Source organism: Amphiura filiformis, chromosome 5 (genome assembly GCF_039555335.1).
Source record: "Amphiura filiformis chromosome 5, Afil_fr2py, whole genome shotgun sequence".
Taxonomy (NCBI): domain Eukaryota; kingdom Metazoa; phylum Echinodermata; class Ophiuroidea; order Amphilepidida; family Amphiuridae; genus Amphiura; species Amphiura filiformis.
Window position 1 is genome coordinate 14,486,591 of NC_092632.1, and position 21,793 is coordinate 14,508,383.

At 38.1% G+C, this 21,793-nt stretch overlaps 1 protein-coding gene across 1 annotated transcript in view; it reads right to left on the reverse strand.

Moving 5' to 3' along the window:
• The window catches only part of LOC140152690 (dual E2 ubiquitin-conjugating enzyme/E3 ubiquitin-protein ligase BIRC6-like), a 73,358-nt gene that overhangs the window by 33,849 nt on the left and 17,716 nt on the right, over positions 1 to 21,793 (reverse strand). The window contains 17 exon segments of the mRNA XM_072175148.1: positions 652 to 834; positions 2,824 to 3,007; positions 3,679 to 3,903; positions 4,105 to 4,209; positions 4,983 to 5,152; positions 5,479 to 5,691; positions 6,242 to 6,378; positions 7,008 to 7,756; positions 8,652 to 8,866; positions 13,200 to 13,314; positions 15,603 to 15,875; positions 16,502 to 16,680; positions 17,254 to 17,606; positions 18,140 to 18,394; positions 19,554 to 19,682; positions 20,739 to 20,924; positions 21,317 to 21,485. Of these exon segments, the coding sequence (XP_072031249.1) occupies positions 652 to 834; positions 2,824 to 3,007; positions 3,679 to 3,903; positions 4,105 to 4,209; positions 4,983 to 5,152; positions 5,479 to 5,691; positions 6,242 to 6,378; positions 7,008 to 7,756; positions 8,652 to 8,866; positions 13,200 to 13,314; positions 15,603 to 15,875; positions 16,502 to 16,680; positions 17,254 to 17,606; positions 18,140 to 18,394; positions 19,554 to 19,682; positions 20,739 to 20,924; positions 21,317 to 21,485 (3,840 nt within the window).

A 21,793-nucleotide genomic window follows, 5' to 3' on the forward strand; every position in this document is an offset into this window, starting at 1 on the left:
CTATTCAACTGAAGACAAACATAAGCTGCCTATGTGTAATAACTACCAACAGTAACACAATCTTAACACTGATATCATGTTTCATCTTCTCAAGAAATTCAACATCAGATTTAGTCTTCAGCTCTTTAACATGACCATTTGCTTTGCATATTTCTTGGATTCATGATCTTCTAATTTTTAAATCAATCAGCGCTTAAAAGTGACAGTGTTGCCTGGATTTCTATTCTTTCTGAAGAATCCAGCAACATACTGCTGCTATTGAAATGCATAATGACAACACCTGGGGTCCATTTCACTAAACTTTTATCCCAATCGTAACTCAAGTAACCGTTCGCAAAGTTACGTATACCCAAAACTAGACGTAAACTTTACAAAGGGTCTCTGTAGTAAATCCCAATTACTTACGAAGGGTTACGTTCGTAAGTAAGTTTAGTGAAATGGAACTTACGACTCGTAGGAAGTTACAAACAATTTTGAGATTTACAAAGCTTTGTAAAGTTTAGCGATATGGACCCCTGGGCTTGACACTTGAAAATAATCATTAAAAAAATCCAACAAAATGTATCAGTGGGCACAAAGACTTATGAAGGGGTTTGGCATTTATCAAATCAAGCCCTCAACAATAGCTTGTTTCCATTGTATGTAACTAACCTTCAGAGAAGATGTCCCCTCCATTAGACTCACTCTCATCGCTACCATTGGCTCCTGCACCAGCTTCATCATCACCTATCACATCACCTGTCAGATCACTGTCCAAGTCTGAGGCATCTTCTGACACCGCGATGCTGGATTCAGGGATATGGAAGTCCTCAGAGAATGGGTATAGACGCTCTCCTGGACGAAAATGAATAGGAAAGTTGAAATACTTCATATTCTAAATACACTACACTCCTAAAATTTTTTAAAAAGACCAGAATATCAATCCTGATTTGCATACTTTCTTTTTAATTCCCATGGTGCTGACCAAATTGTTTTTACGGGACTTCAGTACTCAAGTTGTGCAACCGTTCGTTGTGCACCCATTCGGTTGCCTGAACATTATTGACTGAAATGACACTCATCTCATTTACAATGTTAAATGCTGTTTTTGTTTTGAAAAATGCTAACAAATAAGGTCTTATCTTTTAATTTTGTTGAGTAGTTTATATCATTTACTGAATATATGAACATATGTCAAGTAAATAATAAGTGTACCTTATATCACATTCACATCTAAAATGATGTCACTATAACAAATACTTTCATGTAAGAGGATACCACACATAATGTGCCAGTGCCAATGCCATACAATGTTGACATCTTTGATGTTTTTAAGTCAAGGGATGGGTCTACAGACCTATGAGTAGCATTTCATAATGGGTAGCAGCATGCCACAACAAAAGGGCACAACTCTCACTTTAGCAGATAGCTCCAAGTTGATTGGCGGAATATCTGGAATACCCCATATTCAAAACCTAAACCTGTATGCAATCCCTTTATTATACATAATAATAATACTTGGGTTGTATTTAAATTCAATGGTAGCAAAGTATGCTTTGTATTTTCAATTCAATGGTAGCCAAGTATGCTTTTGTCCATTAGTCTAAAAATAAGCGAGTTATGCCGTTTTGTTGTAGTAGTAGGCATGTCCACTAAAAATTGAAGTACTTTTAAATTGATTCAGACCTAACTTATTGGCTGGGAATTGATGAAAGAAACATTTTGGCGTTTAAATAATCTTAATCGGACGTTTCATTCCAGAGATATGGCCTTTTGAGTGTTACGGTTTTATATAGGGCTGCTAGAACATTTTAAAAGTTAAAGTCCAAAAGGATTACTAACAGAAAGTGCAATTTTAAGGTACTTTTTCTTAATGTATTTATTAACTAGCGTTATCTGGAACATTATATTTGCTTATAACAACATGAAAATAAGATCATCCTGAAAATTTAATCGATTTTGTTGACATACAACAAAAAATATAAGACCTCAAAACCCATGGTTTGTTTGGTGAAACCGCAAGCATGATCATAGATGGCCGCCATGGAAAATATCTCCATAGAGGAGATGAACAAAAAGTGCATTATTTCAAATGAATGGCGGTAGTCTTAAACATTGTTCAATCTTTTACGGTCAGCACATTTTATCTTCAAAAATTATTATATTTCATCATGGCATAAGTTTGGTAACATTAATCACTGCCAATTTTGAGAAATTTGCTCCAACTCAAAGTTTATCTTTACTACATTGAGCAATACACTGTGTGCATGGAAGCCATGATGGTCCCCGGTTTTATACTCCCTATGAAATGGACATGGTAGTAAGAAGTGCACGGGAAGTGCATGATTTGAGATGGGCATGTAGGCTTAAACATTCTTAAATTTCTTAACATCCTACACATTTTGTCTTCATAAATAGTTAAATTTTATGAGTATGTAAGTTTGCTTGTCTGATTCACTCCAAATTTGGAGATAATTGCGTTTGAACACCTGATGCACGGAATGGTGTCACTTCAACCTGTTGTAGTTCTCATCTCATTAAATTTTTCATTAAAAAAGTTGATCTCTTCATGCAGGAAGGTCCTCTCTATTTACTGACCAAACAGGAAAAAGTTAGGCGAATGTTTTCTGGTGGAATCAGGAATTTCTTGAAACACCCTGATATAGGCCTACATTTGGATCAAAACAAGTATGTACGCCATTTAACATGCCTGGGATTTCTTGTATCGATCAGTTTCTCCATAGACAATACGTGTGTGAGTGCACGCACACAGTAAATGAAAAATCGTTCTAGTGGAAACTGTATTGAGAGTGGGCATCCCTAGTAGTAGGGCTAATATCTTACCTTCAAGAATATCCTGGAGAAGACAAGTGATGGCATGTGATGCCCATGGTCCACCCCATGATGACATACCCTGGTTGTGTTCTGAGCTAACACACAGCAGTAGTAACTTTGTCAACTGCTCGCTAGTGGCAATCTCTGACAGGGTGATGGCAGGACGGGTAGCGTTAGCTATACGGGCCAAGACCTGAATGAAGCGATACATAAATGGGAATGAAAAAGCCAAACAAGGTGAAGAAATTATACCTGGAAAAGTTACTAATTTAAACATCACAGGGAAGTTATTAAGTTTGACGCAACCAGATGTTAGAATAGAGCTTGACACAACCAGATGTTAGAATTGTCTAGAGAGTCCAGATTCTAAATAGTCAAGTGCTTATACCTAGTCAAGTACTTAACACAATCGTATTATCCACTATATTAGATTGTCGTGCATGGGCCAAAAAAAGTGTACTGCTTTAGATTTGAGCATTTTAAAGGTTTGTGCATGTAAAGCTTAGCATACAGTGTCCTCACAATGGACTAGACATACAAGCTTGTACTTTAAGACAAAGTTTCCCTTTTTATTTTTACCCTCACAGAGCTACAAGCATATATGGAGAGGTCTGGATTCTCTGATTCCCTAAGCTCTTTGGACATATCATGGTTCCAATGCCGGAACAACATCTCTCCAACAAGTGTAAGTTCATTAAAATGATGGAGTTGTTGATGTACAATTTAACAAGTATCAAATTGAAAATAGAGTTCCTCAGACATAACATATGAAAAAACACAAGCATGGTATTTTTGCACCCATTTCTTAAATGTTTTTGTTATGTTCCATGGCCTAGCACCTTTTAAACCAATCAATTATCTTACCTTGCATGTAACAAGAAACAAGTCCACATGACAGGTGAAGTCCATGGCTAATAGCAGGTTCATTAGTCCCTGTAGCACTGGGATACAACTTTGTCTCGGCAGCTGAACTTCTGGCAAAGGACTGTCTGTTGGTTTGTCCTGTGACACAGCTGGTTGGGCGAGAAAACCTCGTGCCCGTAGATTGCGTTCAGTGATGCGGCGGATCCGTAATATGTCTCGTAAATGCTACAAAAAATTCAAAAAGAAATTGTTACTGCCCAATTGTAATCAAATTTATTTACTTTATTTGGATCATGTAACTATTGGAAACTACACAAAACTGCTATATCTTGTGTGAAACAGAAGAAGATGCCCTATGACACCATAGGTCAACTCATCTATAGATAATCCCAGCATGAAATAAATATTTGAGTGAGAGGGTGTTACCTTTGAAGCATGCTGTTGTAGTTTCTTCTTAATCTGGACTTGCACCATAGGATCATTGTCTTTGCCTTCCTCCACTGCCTTGGCTTGAATGGCTTTATGCATTGACTGTACAAACACAAATAAAATTTATTTATAAAACCAATCTACATTACTTTACAATATTATCGTGTATATTTGAAATTTAATGACTTTTTACAGGAAATATTACAAATTTGTAACAGACAGGCTGTATCAAAATGATTGTTCTTTGTTCGCTTTTTGGGTTTTTTGAAAAGCCAGCTTCTTCCCAACGTACCATTGGATACACTGGAAATTACCTGACTTTAAATATAACATATTGAGTATAAAGTCTGGTTATCGTTAGCAGATCCAAAGTATTTGAGAGGAAGGCTTTTTAAAACACCAAAAAACAGATGGAGAGCAATTATTTTGATATCATATTGCCTCACATTACAATGTCCCCTTCATAACTACAAAGAATATTTATTTGTTTTTTAAGCTTCACCATAACTTCTAAAATACAAACTTTGGAAGACGCAAGCTGACTTATATACTCTTAATCAATCAGAATCATCAATGTACCAAACAAAGTTGAATTGAATATTATTGTCAATGACCCGTACAGCACATTACTTGCACAACTTGTAGTGACATAAAAACTGGTGTAAGCAAGTTGCCCTGGCTCCAAATTGCAACATCTATCTTCCTATAATATAAGCCTAAATTTAAAAATTTGAATATATTTGCACCCTGGTAAACTAAGCAAAACAACTTTCCATTTCTGCCCTCTGGAAATTACGCTTGGTATGGTCTAATAAATTTGTTGCCCAATTGTATTTGTATTTGAACTATTTTTGGTCTTATCTGCTTACACATACCTGTAATTGTGTCAACTGTTCTTTATGAAGCTGCAGTTGTTTCTTTAGTTTGCTTTGAATGCGACTCTGCAGATGACTGCGATTCACAACACCACCACTAGTATGGTGACCACCCATGGTCTGTCCATTGCTGGTCATGAAGTCCCAACGACTGGAGCATACATTTCCACCTGAAAAACAATATTATATGCTGAATATTTGTTCATGAAAGTCCCCTTCATGGATGCTGAAAATCTACTACTGCTACCATGTTCACTGTTCAGTACCAACTAACATCATGGCATAAAATCTGAGTCATGTCATGTGAGGTGTCCTTTCTCTGTTTTATTTCGCTTGGTATACATGGTTCAACTTATATTAAAGGACAACTATCTCCCCTGTTTTGATACATTTAGATAAACAAGAAAGAAACAAGTGTTTTACCAACACTAATGGGCATTTAGGTAACATTTATAAACCCAATCAAAATGCAATTCATACTATCACAATACAGTACCTTTATCTTTATCTGTGGTAGCATTGCCATTGCCTTTACTTGAAGCACTTGCTGATGGAATACCTCCACTGGCACCATTCTCATCTTGATCATCTCCTTCTGTAGATCCACCGCCTGTAGCTGTGGCTGAGGTGGCTGATGAACCTACTGTATGGTCAAGGGTACGTGACAGGAACAGCAGAACCCAACCTACTAGTGACAAATCCAGTGGGCCTGGCGTAGTATAAACAAAATATGATACAAAAACTATTTAACAACTACAATTAAATTGGAATATGCAGCAAAGTGCTGACAGCAAAGAGACTAAACTGTGTTTGAATAAGAAGGGAAAAAAAGTTGCTGGTTATCCAGATAGATACACTTGCATTATATAGTCAAATTTATCATTTTAATTTTCCCTGCCTCTACCAAATAGGTTAAACAGGGCAAGTAGGGAGTCCGCATATCCCCGTACAAAATTCTATGGGAAATCTGTCAATGATAAACACCAATATTGGACTGTTATAATGGGGACCAAATGAGAAGTGGCATTTGAATGCATGAGATTTGTAAATGTAACACTTAGCATACAAAATTGATCAAACCCATAACATGCAGATCCAACAATCTGAAAGCACACTATATTTCACTCCAAGAGAAAAGAGCAAACATGAGTCCTGATTCTCTCAATAAAAACTGCTTTGGCCACTGACAAGGTTAATGTCAATGTCAAGACCAACAACAACCACCATTTACCATTCTATAGACTTCATTAATCACCTACCTGCATTGACAGCAAATCCACTTTGTCCATTCAGGAGTGGAGATAGCAACTTAGCTAGTAGAGTCAACAGGTGTTCCAGAACAGAGTTGTTAGCTACCAGAGATTTCTGTCCAAGACTAGCTAATAAGATGAATACTCTGCAATTAAAAGTTGCAAACATATATACTTTAACCAAGAGGTTTGTTTTTTATATTATAAACAGTGCAACTGGCCAGATTCGAAGCAGCGACCTTCGTATTACTAGCACGGCGCTCTGACAATTGAACCAAAGAGGCACACTGGAGAAGAGCGGAAGATTTTAATCTATAGGTATTAAGTTTGAATGTTCAAACCTAATACATATAGATTAGATTTGAATGTAACATAAACTTTCATTGCGGCAAACAACAGGTACACTATCAACAGCAATTATTCTGGATATTTACAACATTGGTAAACACAGAGAGCTGCATCTCTGCATAGCAAAACAAAACTACATTCACATCAAAGTTTGGTACAAGTCTTAATTTGATCACAACATTTCTACCTTACAATAGAGTTCAACCATATAAAATTCTTATTTTAAGTTTTGAAGTAATCTTTGCAGTGGTTTGGATTTCACAAGCAAACATGAGCATCCCAGTGGCCCATAGAACACCACCCTGTTACCAATTTCTTGTTCATATCATCTAAACAAAACATCCAAGTTTTCTTCTGATGCCTAAAAACACTAATGTGATGCACATACATACTTATACAAGAATGACAAATAAAAGTGAGAACATACCTATCCTGTGGAAAGACAAGATTCTGATCCGAGTTGAAGAATTCATTGAGAGATGAAGCCAGAAACTCTCCCCACCAGTACTGAGAACTACAAACTCGCACTAACAAACTCCCTGTCCTAAGACGTAGCTGCGGTGTCCCCATCACGCCTAGATGCTTGAACAGCGCCTTGCATGTCTCCATATTCAATGCTCTGTGAAGGTTATTTGGTAATGGATCAGCACTCTTAGTCATGCCTAATAGAGTGTCCAATAGGTATTCACAGAAAATGCGTAATTCATCCGATGAAGCCTGCCTGACCGCCTGAACCGAAGTACAAGAACTAGCACCCGGTGTGATGGTAGACGGTGAAATACTCTGCTGTAAACGCCCAATAGTTCTCTGCACAACATTCAACTGCTGTTGCAATTGCATGCATTCCTGATACGCCCTGTGGATATCTGACGTGCCGTCCATCTTCTCACTCCGCATGAAAGCAGCAGGTCCACTCTGTACATCTACATTGTTCAGTAGTCTTTCTAGCCTGTTACACGCTAGGCTATATCTACATTGAATATCTTCTTGTACAGCCAGAGCCAAGTTCAGATATTGTTCTTGCTGGGTTTGCTGTCCGTCTGAGAATCCAGAGTCGCTGTCTTGCCCGTCCCTGGTTATTTGTTCGTGGGTGCTGAAGAATGTGTGGCCGTAGAAGACTCCGAGTGGGATCTTGGAGCGAACAGCGTTGCCTCCATATTTACCCACGACGGTTAACTGTGAAGTTAATGTATGAAAACATTGAAAGACACATGAACAATATGAGTGCAGGGCATAGTATGATCTGTTTAAACCTTTTATCCCAAAGACCCAGACCATTGCTAAAATTTACTGTCAAAATCCTCCACCAATCTTGCCCATCTATCATCTTATTATCTGTAAGGCTATAGAAATCACAGTACTTATTATCGGAGCCAGAGATAAAAATACTTGTGCACATCTGATGATTAACTCTTCGCAGCCTGTGATTGGTTAATAGAGCGTGGAAGGACAGTTGATTCATCACATGCCTCCATTGAATCACAGAAAGTGGCAAACAATTCCTATAGACCTAACTTTTGAATTGATTTTTGTGATTGAAGGTGCAAAAATAACAATAGGATACACTGTTTTACCTATTTTAATCATCACAACAAATTATTTCTGAGTTTAATTGAAATGTGACATCAGACGCAAAGTAGTAATTTTTATCTGTGGTTCAGATTATAGCACTTTGAATTTAATGACCTAATCACAAAAGCACAGACAGAAAAATATAACACCATTTTCAAAATGAGCCTCCAACCACCCCCTTTTCAAGTCGACCTTGCTTTATACTTGTACAAAGTCTGTTTTTGAAAGAGCTGGCCCCCTCTTACACTAGTTTTTACAAAGTTTACTTTCCCTCTTTTTCTTTGGAAAAGATTACATGACTTTTGACCCTTCTCTGGAATTTACATGACCAAAATCTACAAATGTTCAAGGAGTTTTGGTAATGTAAATAATTGCATGATTTTTCCAGATTACATAAGAACTCTGATAACATGTAATAATCACATTATTTCCTCTTGCATTCCAGAGTAATAGTAAGCTTGGATTGATTTATTTACACTATTCTTTAAAGCACCCATACCTTTAGATAGCGGCAGACTGCTGGAGGAAGGAGATCATTCATAACCAAATCTTTGGTGCCTATATCCAAGGCTACAGCTAGACGACGTCCATCCTGCTCTTCTCCCAGATTCCATACATCGACTGATAGCGAGGCCAGGTCAGAACATGACGGGATGTAGATATCGGTCAGCAAAATTGGACGTCCAAAATCAAGGACGGCAAACCTTCTAGCACCTATTACAGAAAAAAAGGTGATAAGAAAGTTTGACAAAATATCCACTTAGAGGAAGAAGGTAAAATGATCATCTAGTGGGTTTTTACAGAATTTTCAATGATCAAAATGTTATTATCATGCTTTGATGACTAAACTATTCACATCATTTACTTGTGATTAGAATGGTTTAGAATGGTAGAATAGACTATATGATGCGCAACTTCAACCTCCTGCTTTGCTCCTATTCTTTCTCCCCTTTTTCCTACTGCACGCTCTTAACCTTCTTCTGCATGCTTCCTTCCCTCTTTGCTTGCTTTGCTATTTCTTACTATAGGATAAAGGTTGTAGGTACAGATGGCATTACCATCAGCCCACCTGTCCCTAATCGCCTCTCTGTAGTTACCCAACCCCACGTTCTCGAAGATTGCATGTCAATCGCGTATCACCTGTTACGGCTCAGAACTTTTTCTGAGTTAACAGACGGGCTCTGGGGTAGTGGACTGTAGCCGGATAGGTTATTGGAGTAGCCTAGATGACTGCAGCACACTGCTTTGTCTGCATCCATCGTGAGACTAAGGGTGAGGTAACCCGGACTTCAACCTCTACTGACAACTCGCCCAGCCAGCGCGTCAGTATATGGCTAAAACCCTTTAAGAATCGATATGGAAGTGAAAGTAAAAAGAGGCCGTAATGCCCAAGGCCAAACCGGGCGCAACCCCCAGAGAAAAGATGGTTGCAGATTGCCCAGTCATGACTCGAAGCCAACACTTCAGATGACGTTTTGCAGCCAAAGCCGCAAGGACGCTGCAAGATTGATGAGAGCCATATGAGTGGACAAAGAAGTATTAATATATGTACATATAATACCAGAACTTTAAGGACTGAAGAATCTCTGGAATCACTTATAGATGAACTAAGAGATCTCAAGTGGGACATTATAGGACTGTCAGAGACAAAGCGTGCTGGAGAGGGCATTGAAGAATTAAAAGGAGGAGCATGGCTTTATAATCATGGAAAAACTGAGGACAACAGGAATGCGAAAGGAATTGGATTCATGATCCATCCAAAATTCAAAGACTATATAAGAGAAATAAAATACTACTCAAATAGAGTTGTTTCACTTAATGTACAACTGACAGCAAACAATCACCTATGTGTAGTGCAAGTGTATGCACCTACCAGCGAATATGAGGATGAAGCAGTAGAAGAAATGTATGAGGATGTGAGTAAGGCGATGGAAGAAAGTAGAGCGACCTACACCATAGTAATGGGAGATTTCAACGCCAAGATAGGTAGACGTCAATCCGGAGAGGAATCAATCATGGGAAGGTATGGAATTGGCGAAAGAAACAGAAGAGGAGAGATGCTACTTGAATATGCTACACAACAAAACCTGGTTATTGCCAACACTTTCTTCAAAAGAAAGAAAACAGATATTGGACATGGGAAAGCCCAGGAGGAAAGATCAGGAATCAGATTGATTTTGTACTAAGTAGCCAGAGAGGCATACTACAGAATTGTGAAGTGATCACGAATGTGGACATTGGCAGCGATCACAGGATGATTAGAGCTAAGATACTATTGAACAAGAAACTGGCGAGACTCAAATTCATCAAGAATGCTAAAAAGAGCAAACTTAATATAATGCGGCTGAAAGAAAGGAGGAAGAATTTCAACTTGCACTCAAGAATCGATTCACAGCACTGGATATGGATGATATGGATATAGACGTAAGATCTACACTTATATCCAGCACAGTGATAGAGGCTGCTGAAGAGATAGCACCACAAGAAAGAACAAAGAAACCAAAAACCAAAGAAGATATTGAGATTGAGGAGCTAGATATTAAAAGAAAGATACTCAGAGAAATCATAGACAAAACTACTACTCAGAAAGTAGAGTACAAGGAAACTGTGAAGGAAGTTAGAAAGAAGAGGCGTCAGAGAAGTAGAAGAAAACGAAGAGAACAAATTGAGTCCATCCTAGAAAGTGGTAAAGGACCAAAACAAATCTCCAAAATGAACAGTAAGAAAACTAGAATCAGCCAGATGAAAGACAAAAATGGTATTCCTACATCTAGTAGAGAAGAAATACTCAACATCTGTGCAGAGTTTTACCAAGACCTATATAGCTCTCATTCTAACCAAAGTAAACCAAACTTCTTGTCTCCAGATCAAACAGACATACCAAATGTAACTGTTAAAGAAGTAGAGACAGCAGTAAAACAAATGAAAGACAACAAAGCACCTGGCACTGATGACATATCCAGTGATGTGTATAAGATAGGAGGTGCGGAAATCATCACTCAATTAACAAGACTATACAACCAAATATTGACAGAAAAGAAGATACCAGCAGCCTGGAAGGAAGCTAAGATTATTCTTCTACATAAGAAAGGAGATAAAGAGGATATCAAAAACTACCGACCAATTAGTCTGCTATCACATGCATATAAAATTTTCACACGAATCATTCAGAATAGAATCAAGAGAATCTTGGATGAAAATCAACCTAGAGAGCAGGCAGGCTTCAGAGAGGGCTTTTCAACAACTGATCATCTACATGCTTTGAACCAACTGATTGAGAAAGCAAATGAGTATCAGCTGAAGCTTTGTATTGGCTATATAGATTACGAGAAAGCTTTTGATTCGGTGGAACACAGTGACTTATTTGCAGCCTTAAGAAGGATTGGAGTCAACGAAGGGTATGTTAAGATTCTGGAGGACATTTACACAAACGCCATACAGCTACAATCCACATAGATAAGGATGTCTCCAAGCCTATCCACATAAAGAGGGGAGTACGGCAAGGGGACACAATCTCTCCAAAAATATTCACAGCTGCCATGGAACAAATTTTCAAACAACTAGATTTAGACCAAAGAGGTATCAACATCGATGGAGAATGGTTAACTGACCTGAGGTTTGCAGATGATGTAGCCCTTACATCACCATCAGTAAAAGACTTGGAAGTTCAGCTAAATAGTTTGAACACTGAGAGCAGGAAAATTGGACTAACAATACACAAAGGGAAAACGAAATACATGACCAACTTTGACACTACAGAGTCCATTGAAATTGACAATGAACCGATTGAGAAAGTAGATAGTTACAAGTATCTGGGCAAGACAGTCAAAATGGAGGACAACACAAGAGAGGAAGTCTTACTGAGAATCAAGGCTGGCTGGTGTTGTTTTGGCAGGTACAAAGACATCCTTTGTGATAAAAAAGCTACCAATGACATTGAGGAGGCGCATGTACGATCAATGTGTGTTACCCACCATGACCTCACGGCGCTGAAACCTGGTCGACAACTAAAGATCTGGAACATAAACTCACCACGACACAACGAGCCATGGAAAGACGTATGCTGAACATAACTATACGCGACAAAATCAGAAACAGTGACATAAGAAATAAAACTGGAGTCAAAGACATCATGGAAAGGATCGGTGAAGCAAAATGGAGATGGGCAGGACATGTGGCGAGAAAAAACGATAACAGATGGACAAAAAGAGTCACCGAGTGGCAACCAAGAACAGGAAAGCGTAGAAGAGGAAGGCAAAGACGAAGATGGCGAGACGACTTAACAGCATATAGAGGCACCACATGGGCTAGGGATGCGCAAGACAGACAGAAATGGAAGATTCTTGAAGAGGGCTTCATACTACAGAGGATGAAACAGCCTAGGTGAGGTGAGGTGAGAATGGTTTCAGTATACATCTGCACAGTGCTAAGTCCTTTCACACCTGCCATTGGAAACATTCTGTAAATCATGTGAAAGGAATCTGGTCATACCTGGGGTCACGCCATGCAACATGGATGGGTCATACCTGGGGTCACGCCATGCAACATGGATGGGTCATACCTGGGGTCACGCCATGCAACTTGGATGGGTCATACCTGGGGTCACGCCATGCAACATGGATGGGTCATACCTGGGGTCACGCCATGCAACATGGTTTGTTCAGTCCATATGGATTCAATATTTTGTGATGTGATTCAACTAGATTAGCAGGACCCAACTTCTTTGTTTATGCAGTACATACACTCCCATCAGTAAAAAAGTGCAGCAGAAATATGCTGATATCAGGTGTAGCTCCTCTGAAGTGCATTATGAACTCGGAACCAACATTCAATATTTTAATTTTCTGTTGAAGATGTAATTGTACTTTCTCCCTTCAAAATGCACATCACTGTTAGACATGAATGGTTTTATAACTTTCCAGCAGTCTTAAATGCTCCTGTAGCATAATTCTTCATTGCTCCTATAGCCACAAGGAACTAGTATAATACTTTATACATAACTGACAAGAAATAAAGAACAAAAACCCACATTTGAGATGCTACTTACCAGAATGCATTCTATCAATTACCAGGACGTGAGACTGTGGTGGGTTGAGAAGATTACGCACTAATGTTGGATTGGTTTGAATCGCTTCAGAGCCACTCCTGCCTATATCAGGCAGCTGAATTAGAAACACAGAAAAACAATACATTATTTCAACTACTGTATATTGCATAAGATGTGACCAAGAGAAACAAAACAGAGCTGTTTGGCTATTTTAATGGATCATAATTCCCCATTGAATGTATTAATCAAAAGTAATGCCAACATTTCCACATTCGCAATTTTTTCCCTTATTTATGGCTTTTGAGGGCACAATATATAGTCATCTACCACCAGGTCATGGTGAAAGGTTGTGGCTTCCGCTAATAGTTGCAGCAACGACTATAGCAGACTTGTAGTTGTGTAAACCCATTAGGTGTTCAAGCCTCTGTTTCAGTTAACTTTTAATGAAATAGAACATAACAAAAACCTACAATTATTGTAAATGCCCCTTCAACCACTTTTCCCACACAAGTTCAATCAAAGTATTTGTAAATAACTTGCAAAACAGGTACTGTGTTTTCTTACTTGGGCTAAATCCTAATCCTTTAGTTAGTTCGAACTGGTAATGCAAGTCAATTTTAAAGGAACGCTCCTGCAATCACAACATTATGCCTTATACAGGGTGTCCCAGAAAAAATTACCGAGGATATAAAATTGAACGTAAGTCGAGAACTAGACATCAGAATCAAAAAATTAAAAAAGTAGCGCATAGCCTATTTTATTGTGCATTACATACGAAAATTTTATTTGATTCGGTTGAATGGTTGCGAAGAAGCTAACAATTACATAATGCGAGCATCAATGCAGTTCATTCCAAGTTTGATCAACAGGCGCTTTTTTCATACTCGCTCACCGCTTCCTATTTTGTTTGTGTATCTCATTAAATTTAGTCCACATTATCTATTTTATAATCCGATGGTGTTATATTCATGCTTTCACTGAAGATGAATAACAATTTGTTCGACAAAACTTTGATTTCTGCAATTAGAAGCTTTCCAACTTTAATACTTTAGGTTGTGCAAATATGTTATATTTTAACTTTCCAAAGAACATTTGAACCAAGAATGACAATGATTAAGTGCGTACAGCTTTACATGTGATTTTTGATACAATGCAACATTAATGTTGAAGTTTTAAGATTTAAACTTTGCATTACAATTTCTTGTAAATATTCCAAAAACATTAATGTGTGTGAGAATTTTGTTAAGCCAGATGGAATTCTTTATGTAACATTTATATCAACATTTACGAAAAAAGATATTTACAAGTACCGAGGAACATCTTACATGCAAGCTTTCATTTTCAATATCGTGCAGGTTGTCAAATTTGAACAAAGCCTAATTAAATGTTTTGCAAGATACAGATTATTTTAAAAGAGCGAAAAGGATTTCACGGTACAAAATATGAAGCAATTGACAGTTAACCACTACGGCGCATACATTTTTTTGAATGATCTTTCTTTCAAACTTGGAATGAAGTGAATTGACGCATGCGTTATGTAATCGCTCATTTCTTCGCAATCAGTTAACCGATTCCAGTAAAATTAGCGTATAATATGCAGAATAAGATGGGCCACACGCTGATTTTTAGATTTGTGGATTTTGATGTCTATTTCTCGACTTACGTCCAATTTCATTTGCCCGGTAATTTTTTCTGGGACACCCTGTATGTAAGAAAAACAATTATCAAGCATGAATCATATGGTTTTATTTAAAACAAACTCATAATGACCATAAAAATAAAAAAAATAAAAACAGCCGGCTCTCAACAGGCGATATTCAAAATTCCCATGTGAAAATTGTCTAAGGCAATGACGTCATGGTTATTTGTGCTCAATTGTCGTCAGCTTTCATTGTGTTACTGGGACGTCATTGCCACAGTCAATTTCGGTGCCCGGGAAATTCGCGTGGTGAGAGACGGGCTATTTTTATTTTTTATTTAAGGTCAATATAAGTTTATTTTAAATGAAACCACATGATTAGTACTTGATAATAATAATTTAACATATTAGGCATAATGTTGTGATTGCCAGGGACTTTCTTTAACATTTGGTCAATTTTTGGAAATAAGGACCAAAAAACATATGTTTTTGAGTGTTTTTTGTATGCTGTGACAATAAAGCCTAAAGACTTGTACAAAGACTAATTTCAGGTTATACATTCTAATTTTTGGAAAACACATTATAATCAATTATCAAAATTAACATAAGATGTAAAAATAATGAGCAAACTCATGGCCTATACTCAATATTTTTGAGTGCTATAGACTTGTTTCAAGTCTTTGAATTTTGTGTGCAGTTGTAAGAAAACATGCAAAACTGCCCTTAATCCGATCAAACCTGACAATAGTATGCACCTCACATACCTTTCCTTTTCCCTTAGGTGTCCCTGGGGCTGCTTTGCTACCCTTGCTAGGAAACTTAGTGATATATGGTGACATCCCAGGAAAGTACATGTCTGGTACATCCCAGAGCGCTGACTGACCAAACTGCATAGTGCTCTCGTTAGGTGGGGTCAAAGGTGGAGTCATGAAGAACGGGGTGTTCTTGGGAGTGGCTGGGAACACTTCAGTGTACCCCTGACTAGGCAAACTGTTGCTGTTGGATGTCTCTTGCAGTTTCTGTTCTAGCTTATGTTTCTGTATGAAGAGAGTATTGAAGGACAAAAAAATGTGTTGGAATTCAGATGTAAATTTCAACTTCTGTTTTGGTAGCATGCTTAAAATCTTGGCTAACTCTTAAATGACAGGGTGGGAAATACCATATGGGAAACAATTGGCAGTAAAGAAAAATAAATCCCTTAATAGTGATCTATACAACGCTACACTAAACAAGACCTCTCTTTGCACACTTTACAGAGTGCAGCTGACTATTGTGGCCCCAATCATTCCACAGAAGTAAATACTTCAGAATTTCAAGCTAGTTCATTTTCATTGATGAGAGCAAACTAACAACACCTCAGAGGCTCAAATTTGTACCATCATGCACCAGTACCATACTGATTGTACTAACTAAACTACCTAAGTGGGAAATTGTGTGAAATACAGAGAAATACTCAATAACCAGCCTTTTGACACTGATTTGTATGTATAAACCAATCTATTCACATAGTAACACAAAAAAAGCAATTTGTCTTGATTTCCACAAATACTACCCCGAAGCCAAATGAAATAAAACCTTCAGATCCCTTCAGCTGTGCATGATTCCCCATCTGGCAGACAAAAGTGGGGGCATGCAGGCCGGCCCCTTATGGCACAGCTCTTACCTGTTGGTGAAGCTTGATGAGTGCATGGGTCTTGTGTTGTAGCATCTGCAGCTGTTGTTCTGCTGATGCCATAGCTGAGGACAATGAGGCAAGAGCTGCCGAAGGTCCCCCTGTGAAGCTTTCACCTGGATGACTTGCACCAGCACTCATGGCAATTGCACTGGCTATACTCTCATGACCTGGATGGATGGAAGGATGGAAAGATCATTAAGTTGTATTATCTAAATCACTTGTGCTTGAAATATGGACAGGTTAAAAATAATGTGATACTGCACTAAGCAGCTTTGTTTGCAATTTGCTGCCTTGCACATAGTTACTGAGAATGTATTTGGAACTGTAACTCAGTGTCCTCCTCTCACAGTTCATGTTATGTACTAATAACCTTTTGAATCTAACAAACTTGACTTAAATGATCAATTGTGGTAAGAGACAATAGCTGTGAATACTTTTTGGTTTTCGTAAATAATTAGGCCAGTACGTAAAAAGTGGCTCCTTTGTTATAGTTACTCAATAAGCAAGTGCTTCGCCCAGCTGTGTGTACGCCATTCTTTTTCAATCCATGATGTTATTACCAGCTCATCAGAGTATATATGAATTTAAGGACTGTTACACCATGTTCTTTAAGGGTGTTGGATAGCATCCAAACAGAAGAACAAGGAGGGTACTGAAAATGGTATTTGGGGAGTTTTAGGGACAAATTTGTCCAAAACATGCCAGTTTATACTTCCTCACAATTACATCCATTTTCTTACCTGCACCTATTCGTTCCACATATGTACCATCACTTGTACTGCAACACATGAAATGCAATGGTTCCACCTCTAACAATCCACACATAAAATGTGCCCCACCCAAAGATGCAGCACTACTGTCTCTGGAAGTCTTAGCAGCTCCTACTTGGTTCATGTTGATGTCTACCCAACTTCCAAAGGTGCTACCACTGCTAGGCATGGTACCTCCTCCTGGCGGCATTGGTGCTGCTACTACTCCTTGATGGTAGGGAGATGTGGAAACTCCAGCCGGTTTTGAGGCTGACTTGGCCACTGGTATCGCAGGTTCAATGTCGAAAAGGACAGGGTCCAGTGGTGTTCCATAAAGACCAAATCTGATATGAAATAATGTTTCAATAAAGTGTAATTAATATCGCCATACGAGTGTTGGTAGGAAAATGTATCATTATCACATTATCTGCCTGAAAGCATCTTGATGCCTTTTAACATTATCACTTGTTGACCATACAAAAGAATGCTAAGTCAGACTGGCTTATGGCTTATTTTGTAATGGTTAGGGAACAAACCAAAAGATGGATGCACCTCTACAAGCAAAATAGTTTTGTTACGAAGGGAGGTATTAAAAAAAGTTGATAATGTTCGTATGTACCCTAAAAGACATTAATGCTGTTGTTTCTTGACTCACTCACTTCTGTTTTTGTTACAGGAAGGGAGGGAGAGAGGGAGAGAGGGGTAACTTTTGTCAGAAAAATTGTTATATTCAGGGCTTCTCAATCATTATGTTTGTTCCCATACAGATCCTTGGGTTGGTGGATCACAAACTGTGCTACAAACAATAGTAAGGACTAGATTCTATCCCTAGAAATACTCAAGATGATAATAAAAAAATTCAAAGTTGGTAATTTACCTGGCCCTCAGTATGGAATGGGCTGGTAGAGCCCTCTCCTCAAGATTCTTTGCCACCAGTGTTAACAAGGCCACACAGGCTTGACTCGTACTCTCAGCATTCACCTGTTTCACCATATTGAGTAAAGTGAAGAACCATCTCAAGGCACCAGCAGATGTGGCACATGGCAGTACTGGTAACCAGTGGAGTAGACTCTGTAACAGGCTAAGACGGAATGAGTCATAACCTCCTGGATTCTTCCACCTCATGGTGCACCTATTAAAAGTAAAGAGTGTGTGATTATTGATTTCATTTGCAACATGTGGTTTCATGATTAGGCTAATCAACCTGTCAAGATGAGGGGACTCTTTCATTATTCATTAAAGGAAATCTGTACCATAAACTAATCAATGGCTATATAGTTGCAGTAATAATAAAAACGACAAACAGTAAAAGTCCCACGCTTATATACGTCCAAATAAAGGAGAAATTCTTAATTCCTTCGACGATCAGCTGTCAGTTTGCAATCCATGGTGGCTGCCATATTGATACCCGATGTATTTTTTATTACGCTGTAACAGTACCCCGATTTTGAAACCAGCGAAATCCGTGCCACAAGCCTCGTCCCTCGTGAACTTTGGTGACACGAAGCGAATACTACCAAAGTTCAGATTCAACATTCGTTCAAAAGAAAACGAGACACTTTTTACCCATAAAACTACAGAAGAACATAAAAAAATGTATATTATGTAATATTTATGATCAACAATGTCTTTTGAGAACGAAAAGTATAAAAACAGCACTAAAACAAAATTAAGCTGTGGGGGTCGCGAATGCCATAAAGCAACACACGCTCGCCGAAGGTAGCCGAGGGTCTGTGTGAAAGGTTACAATACAGCTTGTGGCAGAAAGAATTCGCAAGCAGCTATCATGGCAGCTTCCATGAATCGCAGAAACGAAGGATTAAAAGTGCTTTTTCTTTGTTAGGAATATCCCGAAATTCATATAGACCGTCTGGTATGTTTAATTTAGGGGTATATAACTATATTAGCCATTTATTAGTTTATGGTACAGATTTCCTTTAATTGACTGTATTTCATTATTACCTATATTGATGATTTGGACAATGCAGAGTGGATGTTATGCACAAATGCGTTGTCGTAGATTGACTATACTTTGTATTCAATTGGCTATGGGCTGAATAAGGCAACCCTCCTGTGCTAAACCTCGCCCGAGTGTTGTGCATGTGTACAACACGCTGATTCACAGCGGTGCATGCACACCAGAAATCTTGATGTGCATGCAAAAAGTACACAAATCTTATCTTTATTGCTAACCAATGTTCTTTCCTTCATTGTAAGTGTCAGTGTGCAAATTAGGTCAATGTTGAGTCAACTGATGGTGATCATGCATACCAACACTGCACATTACTTACCCAATACATAGAGCCAATAGCCTGCTACATTTATGGGCTATACTCCTGTCAGAATCCAGGTAGCAAGTCTTGATCAGAGACTGAAGATGCTTCTGGACAGTTTCAATTAATGTCACTGTATTACTAGACCTGGTTGTAGACAAGAGATTCAAAACAAGGAAATAAAAATATGTAAGTGTAAAGCATGAAGATGTGTAATGTTTTTCCTGGTTTATGAACAAATAGGATAGGATAGTAATTATGGCTATCCAAGTCTTGATGGGAGCGTCACTGATCATATAAAAATAAATACATAAGGTGCTATTAAAATGAAGTTGAGATATTGGCATTGAATACTGGGAACATGCAAACGTTTTTTTTTAAATCTTGATAGTTAAGTTTGCGCAAAGCCATGCTATCATTTTGCACAATGATACATGATGCTGAACAGTTTGAAAGCTATGTCCGGTTGCCGTTTTATTTACAGAATAACATGCAGGCCTCAGAAACATTCACTAGTCCCATCATTTGATTAGTCTCCAACATAATCCTGTATCCCATTAAAATGAATTGCCTATTGATCTCATTAGGCTGACAATTTTTCAATTAAAAATTGATACACTGCATATAATCAAGCTATACAATTTAACAGGTATCAAAAATCTATTAGTCTGACAGGCCGGGATGTCGGTATATCCAGTAGCCAAATGCAAAGCATTTGGTTATTAAAGGATGTCAGGTGGATAATATTTTCAGCCATGCTAACATGCATTTACATTTTGCTTAAGATTGAATTTTATATGGAATACTTACCTTTAAGGAAACAAACCAAAAGATCAACAAAGCCTTATAAATGAAACTAGAAACATGAGTTTAAGAAAGGCGAGGGAGAAAATCAACTATGTAACAAAACTAGTTAAACTGAGCTATTGAAATCCATATGGAAAACATGACCTTAATTTTCCACACAGGGTGTGTAATTTTCCAGTGGGGTTACCTAAAATGGTGATTCCACTTGCAATCTTGACCCCCTGGGTGGGAGATTAAAGTCAGATCTTCCATGGTGGGTGTAATCGGTGTATGGATTTCAGCGGGAATGGCTGGCTTCAATGATCTTTTGATTTGTTTGCTTGCATTCTTGACATTCATGCAATTTTACAGATATTTCACGAAACAAAGAAAACAGTATGAATTAAATCATCATACCCTGTGTACCTGAGGGGTTCACAGATTTGCACACCAGCAATCCAACACAGTATTTCTAATCCTAATTCTTTGGTATAGGAGTCTGATGGGACATCGCTGGAATCGCTATCTGTCGATGTCCCTGTAACCGCCTCAACCAGGTTGTTATGGAAGACTTTGGATTCAAGCATCATAACTCGTTGTAACCTGAAATGGGAGCACAAAAAACAGATACCATTCATGATAAGTGACAAATAAAACTCAAGGGTAATGTAAGGAAGCTTAGATTCGCAAATATATAAAATAGGTGGAACAAACAAAATTGGCAAAGCACAAAAAAATGAATGGTGAAAAAATGTGAACTTTTACAGTACTATTAATCTTCCATGGAGAATAGTCTGTCAGCCTCATCCTCACATCTTCCTCACTCCCCATTAACATGGATATTTTAGTACTAGTAAAATCGGAGCCAAGGTCATTCAGCCAAGGTTAAAAGTGCACATGATGAAATAGACCAGCCTCCTGAAACCATGCCCATCTACTCAAATCAATAGTAATTATATTAAGGTTAAATCATTCTAAGAAAAAAAGTTTCTCACCTATCTTTTGGCACATTGACTTTCTTTGTCCTTCTGATAGTGATTGACAGCTCTTGTACCCAATCACAGCCATGGTAACGTTCCGTTTCCTTTCTCATGGAGCCTGCTGTTAGACGCTCTGCTGCACTGGATGACACGGTGCTCTGCAGTACTGGTAGAAATGGAGTACCTGATGGATGAATGGCAAAGATAGTTTGAAAATAATCTGTTAAATAACATCCTTGGGTATCAATATAACTTGGTATAGTAAACATGTTCATTCATAAAAATATCATTTTATCTCATAATGAAGCCAAAAAGCATTTCATTATATGTCATGTTTTTGAAATAACCATTGGAAATAAAACTCAAAAACTTGGGTCTATGTTAGGCCCAACATAGCAGATGCCATTTGCAGCTATTTTGATTCTAATGAACTCCTGTGATTCATACCAAATTTGCATATCCTTTCCATTTTTTAATAATATGAAAACCTAC